Source organism: Erythrolamprus reginae, chromosome 3 (genome assembly GCF_031021105.1).
Source record: "Erythrolamprus reginae isolate rEryReg1 chromosome 3, rEryReg1.hap1, whole genome shotgun sequence".
NCBI lineage: Eukaryota > Metazoa > Chordata > Lepidosauria > Squamata > Dipsadidae > Erythrolamprus > Erythrolamprus reginae.
Window position 1 is genome coordinate 149949850 of NC_091952.1, and position 12179 is coordinate 149962028.

Sequence of the window (12179 nt, forward strand, 5' to 3'; positions counted from 1 at the left end):
CTTTATTCGATTTCTATAATTACCCAACTCAACCAACTGACTATGAATGGCTAACAATTCTAAACAATTTTTCTCAAGTCCTGAAAATAATTACTATATTTTCTTTAGATCACAAAATTTAATTCTTATATAGTAATCTCTGCAATCATAAATGAAGATTTCACTTTGGAAAAATGGCTCCTCTGATCCCTGTTTTGAAATCACTATACAGTACTGCCAATTGAGGGGTATGGCTGCTTGGAAGTCTCCTTGAAATGTTCAGAACCTTTACCTGCCCAGATATTGTTTTTGTTGGCAAAGTTAATACATTTTGCACAAAACAATATTTTCTAACAGATCCAAGAGATGCATAGAGTTTCTATGAAATTTAGGACTAGGATATTCCAATATAAACAGATGTACAATTCTAAGATATGATTTTTAGAAGTACAATAACAAATCATTTCATGTTCCTAATTATATACTGTTGGCATTTGCTGCCCAAGTCAATCATCAAACCATTCTGCATGTTGCTGAAAACATACCTGCCAAACCAATTGTTCCTTCATGATGTCTGCTGATGATATATAGATGCTGAGCACAATGGTATGTGATGCAGAGGTTAGAACGCTGGCAATTATTGCATCCTGCATGTTGAAGGGCAGCATGGTATAGACGACAAAAATGATGAATAGGAAAAATGATACCTGTGCAGAGAAGACAAAAGCAACTCATATAAAAAAATAACTCAAAAACCTTTCAAAACTGCATTAGATAGAAGTGGAATAAGCTAGAGTCCAAAGTGTGATACACACTGCCTCGATGTGCACCAAACAGATTTGCTTTGGCATGGCATGAAATGCGAATCTGACAAATTTCATTAACTCAGATTTATGGCTTAAGCATGGAGTATGAATTATCACATCATTCAACCTTAACATAGAGTTAACAATCCGGTCTAGTTTGTTTTCCTGGTGAGACTTGGTTTTTTTAAAAAGAAATTAACTATGGAGAGATTTATAAATCATTATACAGTGATCCCCCGGTTATTGCGTCCCCGACCATTGCGAACAGGGTAATTTGCGATTTTTGAACCCGGAAGTCAAAACACCATCTGCGCATGCGTGCCCTTTTTTCTATGGGCACGCATGCGTAGATGGCGCCGGGCAAATCAGCTGCTGGGCGGCTTCCCTGGGTCTTCTCCTGACTCCTAAAGCGGGGAAGTTCGCCAGGAGTCAGCGGAGAAGCGGCGCGCCTGTTTTAAAAGATCGGAGCCAGCCTGGGGGGGCTTTCCAGCAACCCACGAGCCCCCAACCCGGGCTCGTGGGTTGCTGGAAAGCCCCCCCAGGCCGGCTCCGATCCCCCAGGCCGTGTCTCCTTCTCCCTCCTCCTCCTCTTCTTCCCCGCTCTTCCATCCTTCGCCGCCGAGGTCGCCAGGAAGGGAGAAGAAGAGTCAATGAACGGCGCCAGCCGCCGCCTCGCCCAATGCAAAGCGCAAGAGCCCAGACCCGGAGGCAACCCGCTCGCTGTCTGCGGCGCTTCAAGTTTCTCCTCCCGGAGGCGCGCTCGACACTCGCTGCAGCGGGGGAAGACCCAGGGAAGGTTCCTTCGTCCGCTGCCCACGGAAAGGGGAAACCCGGATCTTCGGCTGCAGCGAGCGCCGAGCACGCCTCCGGGAGGAGAAACTCGAAGCACCGCGGACAGTGAGCGGGTTGCCTCCGGGTCTGGGCTCTCACGCTTTGCGTTGGGCGAGGCGGCGGCTGGTGCCGTTCATTGACTCTTCTTCTCCCTTCCTGGCGCTCGCTCTCCGCGGCGCTTCGAGTTTCTCCTCCCAGAGGCGCGCTCGGTGCTCGCTGCAGCCGAAGATCCGGGTTTCCCCTTTCCGTGGGAAGCGGACGAAGGAACCTTCCCTGGGTCTTCCCCTGCTGCAGCGAGCGCTGAGCGCGCCTCCGGGAGGAGAAACTCGAAGCGACGCGGACAGCGAGCGGGTTGCCTCCGGGCAACACGTGTTATTCGGGAAGCTGGGAGGGAGGCGAGGCGACGTTCACTCTCGCTTGACTGCAAGCCAGAAGCTGTGTCCTCCCCCGCAGATTGATGGCTGCCAATCTCTGCTCTTCCCCAACAGGAGTCTGCAACCTTGGAAACTTTTAAGACTTGTGGACTTCAACTCCCAAGGTTTCCTTACATGCTTTGCTAGCTGAGGAATTCTGGGAGTTGAAGTCCACAAGTCTTAAAGTTGCCAAGGTTGGAGTCCCGGAGGAGAAAACGTAAAATCGGCCTCCAGATCTCGCAGCTGTTCATGCTGTCAAACTTACCCGCTTCGAGTTTCTCCTCCCGGAGGCGCGCTCGGCGCTCGCTGCAGCAGGGGAAGACCCAGGGAAGGTTCCTTTGTCCGCTGCCCACGGAAAGGGGAAACCCGGATCTTCGGCTGCAGCGAGCGCCGAGCGCGCCTCCGGGAGGAGAAACTCGAAGCGCCGCGGACAGCGAGCGCCAGGAAGGGAGAAGAAGAGTCAATGAACGGCGCCAGCCGCCGCCTCGCCCAACGCAAAGCGCGAGAGCCCAGACCCGGAGGCAACCCGCTCGCTGTCCGCGGCGCTTCGAGTTTCTCCTCCCGGAGGCGCGCTCGGCGCTCGCTGCAGCCGAAGATCCGGGTTTCCCCTTTCCGTGGGCAGCGGACGAAGGAACCTTCCCTGGGTCTTCCCCCGCTGCAGCGAGCGCCGAGCGTGCCTCCGGGAGGAGAAACTCGAAGCGCCGCAGACAGCGAGCGGGTTGCCTCCGGGTCTGGGCTCTTGCGCTTTGCGTTGGGCGAGGCGGCGGCTGGCGCCGTTCATTGACTCTTCTTCTCCCTTCCTGGCAACCTCGGCGGCGAAGGATGGAAGAGCGGGGAAGAAGAGGAGGAGGAGGGAGAAGGAGACATGGCCTGGGGGATCGGAGCGGGCCTGGGGGGGCTTTCCAGCAACCCACGAGCGCGGGTTGGGGGCTCGTGGGTTGCTGGAAAGCCCCCCCAGGCCGGCTCCGATCGTTTTAAAATAGGCGCGCCGCTTCTCCGCTGACTCCTAAAGCGGGGAAGTTCGCCAGGAGTCAGCGGAGAAGCGGCGCGCCTGTTTTAAAACGATGGGAGCCGGCCTGGGGGATCGGAGCCGGCCTGGGGGGATCGGAGCCGGCCTGGGGGGGCTTTCCCTTTCAGGGCGGGCGAGCGGCGGGCGCGACAGCAGCGAGGAGTTCGCGTGGGCGGCGGGGAAACCCCAATCTTCGGCTCCTCGCTGCTGGGAAGTAAAAACACCATCTGCGCATGCGCAGATGGTGTTTTTACTTCCGCAGCGCTACTTCGCGAAAACCCGCTCGTTGCAGGGGGTCCTGGAACGGAACCCTCGCAACGAGCGGGGGATCACTGTAAATCATTTTAATAAAGAATAAACAACCCAATTTCCATGTGTTTTCAGATTTCTTTCTTTTTTCCTAGTCCACTGATGTGCTTTAAAAGCAGGAGGGCCAATTTAGCAACTGAAGTTTAGGTTAAGATGGTTTAGGTTAACAACATTGGAGGCAACTTAGGTATGGCTAGTGGGTAGTTGCCTTGTCAAATGGAACTTAGGCTCTACAATTAGAATTGCAGGGTACAGCAGAGAAAGACAGAGAGAGGAATAGGGGCATTCGTTTAAACAAGGTTCCAATTTCCCCTAATAAAAATCAAATTGCCACCGTGTGAGGCTTGAGGCTCATATTGGGAACCACTGGCTTAACCCCTTCCAAGGGTTCTGTGCTACAGTTGCTTGTAAGATCCTTGATTGAAGCTGAATTGTAAGGATGAGTTGGATTTGTTACAGCTATACCAACCTGCCACATGAGTCCCAGCGACCAGTTAGGTCCCCACAGAGTCGGCCTTCTCCAGGTCCTGTCAATTAGACAATGTCATTTGGTGGGGCCTAGGGGAACAGTCTTCTCAGTGGGGGCTCTGGTCTTCTGGAATCAGCTCCCCCCAGAGATCCTTGCCTTCCGTAAGACTCTGAAGTCTTGGGCTATTAGACTCTAGCCCTCTAACCGATGAATGCTATGTATGTTTATGGTCTGCGTAAGAATGTCTGACTTTTAATAATTGAGGATTTTAGATTAGGACATTGTATTACAGTGATCCCCCGCTCGTTGCAAGGGTTCCGTTCCAGGACCCCCCGCAACGAGCGGGTTTTCGCGAAGTAGCGCTGCGGAAGTAAAAACACCATCTGCGCATGTGCAGATGGTGTTTTTACTCCCACAGCGCTAGCGAGGAGCCGAAGATTGGGGGCGGGGCGGCTGTTTGCCGCCGGCATGGAGGGCTTCCTAGCAGCCCCCCAAACCCGGGTTGGGAGTCCGGGGGGCGCTGGCTCTCGGCGCTTTCGAGCTGAGTCCGGGAGCGAATTCGCTCCCGGACTCAGCTCGAAAGCGCCGAGACAAGCCGTTCCTTGCCGCTTGCTATCGGCGCTTTTGAGCTGAGTCCGGGAGCGAATTCGCTTCCGGACTCAGCTCAAAAGCGCCGATAGCAAGCGGCAAGGAACGGCTTGTCTCGGCGCTTTCGAGCTGACCGGACTCAGCTCGAAAGCGCCAAGACAAGCCGTTCCTTGCCGCTTGCTATCGGCGCTTTTGAGCTGAGTCCGGGAGCGAATTCGCTTCCGGACTCAGCTCAAAAGCGCCGATAGCAAGCGGCAAGGAACGGCTTGTCTCGGCGCTTTCGAGCTGACCGGACTCAGCTCGAAAGCGCCGAGACAAGCCGTTCCTTGCCGCTTGCTATCGGCGCTTTTGAGCTGAGTCCGGAAGCGAATTCGCTCCCGGACTCAGCTCAAAAGCGCCGATAGCAAGCGGCAAGGAACGGCTTGTCTCGGCGCTTTCGAGCTGAGTCCGGTCAGCTCGAAAGCGCCGAGACAAGCCGTTCCTTGCCGCTTGCTATCGGCGCTTTTGAGCTGAGTCCGGGAGCGAATTCGCTCCCGGACTCAGCTCAAAAGCGGCGAGAATGAACGGCGTGGGCGGGCGAAGGGCGGGCGGCAGCGAGGAGTTTGCGTGGGCGGTGGGGAAACTCCTCGCTGACGCCAGCAAGAGGGGGAAGACTCAGGGAAGCCGCCCAGCAGCTGATCTCCCGGTTGCCATCTACGCATGCGTGCCCATACACGCATGCGTAGATGGTATTTTGACTTCCGGGTTGAAAAATAGCGAAGTACCCTGTTCGCAATGGTTGGGGACGCAATAAACGGGGGATCACTGTATATTGTTTTCTTTTATATGCTGTAAGCCGCCCTGAGTCTTTGGAGAGGGGCAGCAAGCAAACAAACAAACAAACCTCCTTACTGCACAGTGACATTTGTGCCTGATTCCATTGGTTTTTTTAAAATTGTTTATAAGATCTTGGTTATGGTATTAGGTATAATTTACTGGTTGTTTTTATTGTAAGCCTCCCGTAGTTGACTTAGTTGTAAAGTTCTACACACTTGGTTAAATAAATAAATATCTTCCTTGGCATGATCAGCTCGATATACTCAATCTTTTAGGAGATTGTTGTCTGTTACAACGACAATTGCCAAAAATTTTGTTCTTTTTTTAAAAATGAGTTTAGTTAAATCCCCATATCATATGAAGCAGCACATTTACTTGTTGGTTGCACCTTCAGAAAATAAATATATTCTCTGAATGAAATACAAATAAATATTTAAACAGCATTTACTGACCAAGCCATAAATAGCTGGATTCAAATAAACACTAAGCCACAAACAGCTGGGCTCACCCAGAGTGTTAAGTCATAAGCAAAGTGTATTATTGCCTAGTGTGATATTATAATACTGGCACTTTAAGAAAAGCTGATACTTAAAGACTGGATAAACTATGTGATGGTATTTGTAGATTGCCTTAACCTAGTGCTTCTCAATTATTTTCTGTTATGCCCCCCGCCCAGGAAGACGTAAACATGTCACCCTCACCCGTACCCCAACTCACCACCGGGATGATTGTTTGCAATATTTGGCATGTTGTTTCTGCTCTGTGCTGTGTGCTATTGTTCGGTGCAAATACCCCTACTCTCTGCGGCAAAAAAGCACGTACCTTGGGGTCATGCTCCCCCCCAGCATTTCTCTATGCCCCCCGGGGATGCCACATTCTAACCCATATCACAGCAACTCTCCACGAGCTGCACTGGCTTCCAATCAGTCTCCAGATGCAATTCAAGGTGTTGGTTATCACCTATAAAGCCCTACATGGCTTTGGGCCAGACTATCTTCGGGACTTCATCCTTCCGCACAGCTCCCAACAACCAATAAGGGCCCACAGGGTTGACCTTCTCTGGGTCCTGTCGGCTAAGCAATGCTGGTTAGCGGAGCCATGGGGGAGGGCCTTCTCTGTGGAGGCATCGGCTCTGTGGAGCTACCTCCTGAGATCCATATTACCCCCAGCCTACCAGTCTTCTGAAAAGCCTTAAAGTCCTGGCTCTGCCGGCTGGCCTGGGGCCATTGAGCGTATGAGACACTTTTAGATTCAGCCACAAAGGATATGAATGTTTTCATAAGGGGTTTTAAATTGTTCTTTTAACTTTTTTTAGATGTTTTTTCATTCGGGAGTTGGGCATCATATAAATTAGATTAAGTAAGTAAGTAAATAAGTAAGTAAGTAAGTAAGTAAGTAAGTAAGTAAGTAAGTAAGTAAATAAGTAAGTAAATAAATAAATAAATAAATAAATGTTTGAGAAGCACTACCTTCCCTTCTCTACCTGTAACAAATGGAAATCCCAAGCCATTTTTCTTTAGCTCAGTGCCTTGTTCTCTTTCAGCCATTTTTTGAAGACAAATATAAGAAACTTGCAATGGTGGAGAGACAGTGCACATGTGCTTCAGGGAAGGACAAAACTATAAATCTGTTCCTCATCTACTGTCTATTGTACAGAGTTGCTTATGACACTCTTATTATCCTGTTCTTCCTCAAACTACCTAACTGCACAAGCAATTTCTATACTTCTTGACTAATTTCGATGAGACCCCTACTTTTATGTACAGCTTTATAACATTCTGTAGAGCAGCCTATTGAACACGAGAGACTCTAAGTCTCGTCCAAGTAGACCATTATCTGAAAACCCATTGAAAAACAGTAGCCTTACTGTCAAGTAAATATGCATAGGCTTAACATAGTTGAGAAATAGGGTATTGGTTAGCATCAGGTGTATTATGTAGAGAAATGTAAACTTCTGTAACAACAGATACTTTGTGCCCAGACCAGGTAGGGATATATGTGTGTGTCAGAGAGAGAGAGAGAGAGAGAGACAGACAGACAGACAGACAGACAGACAGACAGACAGACAGACAGACAGACAGACAGAGACAGAAAGCAAGGAAGCAAGGAAGCAAGCAAGGAAGGAAGCAAGGAAGCAAGCAAGCAAGCAAGCAAGCAAGCAAGCAAGGGGAGGAGAGCGAGACAAAAAATGAAAGAAGGAAGGAAAAAAGGAAGGAAAAAAGAAAAGAAAGAAACAAAGAAGCAGAGAGAGAGAGAGAGAAAGAAAGAAAGAGGGAGGGAGGAAGAGAGAGAGACAGAAAGAATAAGAAGGAAGCACCACAAACCCTTGCACTAGATGTGGCTTCAAAAAATACGTTTGTTATAAGGAATATCCTTTTGGGTTCAGTTTCAAGTGGGGGAAAAGACATTGGATCCATGGAAGTCGCTTACAATGAAAGTTTAATGGAGGAGAGGAGCACATGGCATGATCTCTTGAACAGAAAAGGTGAATCACATGCTTTCAGATGTAGGGTGAAGAGAAAAGGGCTGAGCTGACAGTCCTCTGATTTTATGCCCCCTTGGGCCCCACCTTGAGAGTTTCCTGTTTCTGTGTAAGAAATGCATCCCATTAACTGCCAGACTCCCAGGAGGTGGGGAGCCCAACCCCCTGCTTCAGCAGGAAACCTTACATTGTTTGGATTATTTTGGTGTCTCTAACAGAGAGGAAAATTGCCAGAAAGGAGGGGTTAACTAGGACAAGGCTGCCTTGCAGCGGAAGGCAGAGATAGTCCTTGACTAATGACCACAATTGAGCCAATACTATGCAAGAGCATTGTTAAGTAAGTTTCATCACATTTTATTCAATCCATGACATCTCCTGGCTCTAACAGTCATGTGCAAACCAGAAAAGTATATATGAAGGCATGTGTAATGTTCTAATGTACAGAAGTTATGGTGTTACGTGTGACAGAAAGTGAACTCTGGGTGTGTTTTTCCAAATGCAGTAAGTAAGTCAAATGTGCAGTTTTAGAAAAGGTGTGTGTGTGTGTGTACATACACATACAGTATATATATAGATAATGTACATTTTTGTGTGCATTATCTTTATGTTCAGTATTAGTAAATAGACAGGGAAATTGTATCTCATTGAGGCCTTTGAGATGATGAGAGGCTAGGCACTTTAACCTTAACCCTTGACACGAGTGACGTCAAGTTGGCCACACTCACCCAGTCACATGACCACCCTGTCACATGATCACAAAACCACTCCCACCCAGTCATATGACTGCCAAACCATTCCCACCCAGGCAAATGATTGTCAAGCCACTCCTACCTAGTCACATGACAATCAAGCCACTCCCACAAAATTAAACCACCACTCACAAAATTAAGCCATGCCCGCAGACTGGTAGTAAATTTTTTTAGAACCCACTCCTGACTCAAACCATTAAATTCTAATCATTAATTTCAAATGAGAGAATTCTTAGTATCTAGTAATTACCTCTTTTTTTAGAATTAGGTCTAATTTTATTTTTTATGGCTCAAGATTTTAAAGTCTTGGATCTTTTTATCTGTTTTGTACTATTCCTGTTTTGTATACGTTACATTGTTCATCTCTGTTGCTTATACTTTTAGTATATTTTGCATGGATCTTATCTTGTAGGTACCCAGGTATTGGACCACTACAGTAAAGATTTGATTTGGTTTGATTTGATCCTAAATGCTGCCCGAAGGACCAAAATTCCTTCCACAAGCTGTCCATTTAGAGGGCATTTAGGAATAACTTTATACATTTTTTATTTCTCTTCTTTTTCATCCTGCATTGCCCTGAGGTTGTACCTAAAAATATTTGGATAGCGGAGAAGTAATCACAGTTTATTTATATAGTTTTTGATTCCTGCACTACACTTAAGAATCAGAACAGTTTGGTTTATTTTTTAGTTTACATTCAAGTATTTCACATTCCATGAATAATAAACTAAAATTCCAATGTTACTTTTCAAAATTTTGCAATCTAATTTTACCATTTAAAAGAGCATACCAGAGCTACAGTAAGTGTGTATATAAGGGAAACCATATTCAAGAAAGTGTATATTAGTTTAAAGAAATTTTATGAACACATTAAATCCCTGGAAAGATATTAAATATGCAAAGTATATTAAAATACATATAAATGAAAAAAATCAGATCATATATGATTTCTGTATATTTCACACATTTGGTTTTGGTTATAGAATTAATCAAATAGTCAAATTCATCTATTCATATACCATTAGTTGCTATTTAATTTAATTCAATGTAATTTAATACAAAATAGGAAATTAACTAATATAAAATCAATACTAATTTTAATACACAAATGTTGGCCACTTTAATACAATGCCTTTCAAATACAGTAACTGCAATAAATTAAAAATTCAAAATAAATGCAGTAACTGATTGTTCCCCAAAAGCAAGGTGACAATTTCCGACAAACATATAATATTAAAGCAATACAGGAAAAATAATTTTAAAAAAGAAAGAAGGATATATATTCCTGGATTGTAGAATATAGAATTGTATATACAATATACAATAGATAAATATAGGATTTTGCCTTTTTGTATGATATGAATCTTTTAATTGTTTTACCACTTTGCCTAATCACCATTAGTGGAACACCAAATATACCCTTTGGGTTTAAATCACATCTGGATCCTTATGAGGCAGAAAAGCATTTTTGGGTCTTTAAAATTTGGTGAACATAAACGATTCAGGACATTAGTTCCTCATTATTTCTCTGCTCTATGCCCCTACATAAAAATTTGCTTTTTATTTTTCAGGAAATATTTTGATTCCAAGATCTTTAGTGGAAAATATTACAAAGTAGACAATCATTTTAAACATCCAATCCATCTAGCAAGCTCTATGTCACACCCAAATCATTTAATAAGTAAAGTAGCGCATCACTGACTTTGATGATAAAGGATACAGTAAAAGAAGATGGAAAATGTCACTGCAACATATAAAGAATTTATTTTCTTTCAAGTATTTTCCCCACAACGGCTTCTGCTATAAAATATTGCAGACTCTGTTGCTCGGAAACTGAGAAACTCTTTCCTAAATGTAAATTGTTTTCAATATATCAAACAGACAATGCTAAAAGAAAGCAGTCTGGATCTTATTATAGCCTTCCACACTCGAATGGAGTTAGTTTAGACCACTGATATTTTACTATTGATATTGCACCCGGAGCACACGCATTCTTATACAGTCAGCAGAAGAGACACTATACAACGGAATAGAGGAATCTTTATCTCTGAATTTCCATTAAATTATTATACCATAAAGTTGATTTCTTCCTTTAAAAGGGTCGGCTTTCGTCATTTACAAAACAACAACTGTTCCATCCCAACCACAGAGTAGTGTTACTGCCAAATATAGCACATGAAATGTGAATGTATCTGGTTTCATTTCCCACATGCAATAGACAGAACATCTCGCTATGTGGAAAGATTAACTGGTCTGTTTTAGAGCTCTCTGTTAACAAATGGGTCACTTCCTTCATAGCAACTGATTCTGGAGTAAACACAAATAACGTCAAATTCACTGACTGTTGATGGTGAATGTATAGCAGGATTATGAAATAAAACTTACTGCCGCCATTCCTTCACTTCCACATGTCATGTTGCAACAAAAGCTGTTTTAACCAAAATTCTAAACCATTTTAGGTTGCAACCCTAGAGGTAAGATTTATTGAACTTAGTGGCCCTTATTTTGAAGCAGGCATAGTAAATTTCCACATAAAACATCATCCGATCTTAAGTTCCATTAACTAAGTGTTTTCTGCGATGCAGCATATTCTTTTGCTCCTCCCTTGGTTTAAAATCCTACCTATACAAAAGCCAGTGGGCTTAAAAGCTTGCTTACTGCTTTAGTTTAAATAAATAAATCTCACAACAATTTCAAGCTTTTAGTTTTTCAAAGCAACAAAAGGAATAATTTGAAACTGGTCGCTCTTCCATCTCCTCAAAATACTCCACTGTACAAAGTATTTATAGTATGTCTAGAATGTTGGAAGATACAATTTAAATCCCCCTCATCCTGCTTCTTGAATTGGTGTCATCTTCTATGAAAAGAACTTATGAGTTTCCACAGTAAAGTAACTACACTTATCATAGCCAAAAGGTCTACTGTTGTATTTAATTTAATTTAATTTATTTGACTTATATATTGCCCAATCCAGTGGGACTCAGTGCGGCTTACAACAATAAATGATACAATACATTGATTAAAATGTCAAATATTAAATAATAATATGATAAATATAACCCCATTATAACTTAAGGTGACCAGATTTTAACATTGGTAAAGTGTGACACCATTGACATGGGAAGGGTGGGGGTGTTGCTTGATTTGGTCTAAATTCTAAAAGCCTTCAGAGGCATGCAAGAGTGGTGGTACAGAAATTTGATAAGTAAGTCAAATCTAGATGATCTTTGCATTTGAGAGTTAAATGTTAGATTTAATTTTTTTTTGAAAGAGGTACAGATCAATTAGAAATAGAAAATTACTTGGAAATCTAAAAAAAAAGCATGGATAGAAGCATTCAGAAGAAACCAGAATTTAGGACCTGATGCTGGGAAGTTTTAAAACTGCAGCCATAAAACCAAGGATGAATCTGGCCAATGTAGTAATAGCTTGTCTATGTGGACTTGATTTGGCAGTATCAATTTAAACTGGGGATTTTTGCTTTGTATTGCAAACATTACAAACATTTCTATTTTTTAAAAAGCTAAGAGGACCAATCTTACTTTATTTCTGTTGCACACTAACTCTCTTAAGGTAAACCTACAAGTCTGCCTGGATTGCAAAATCCACACAACCATTGCAAAGGGCTTAACATTCCAGCGGTCATTCAGATTTTTTAAACCCAGATCTTGTCACTTAATTTCAGCAGAATACGCAGGACTGAATCTTTAGTTGACTAAACTCGTAGT

General features: G+C 44.2%; 1 protein-coding gene across 1 annotated transcript in view; it reads right to left on the minus strand.

The window, feature by feature from the left end:
* The window catches only part of ADCY2 (adenylate cyclase 2), a 180697-nt gene that overhangs the window by 127459 nt on the left and 41059 nt on the right, over positions 1-12179 (minus strand). Inside the window, exon 3 of the mRNA XM_070749069.1 lies at positions 525-686. Coding sequence (XP_070605170.1) covers positions 525-686 — 162 coding nt within the window. The remainder of the gene's footprint in view (positions 1-524; positions 687-12179) is intronic.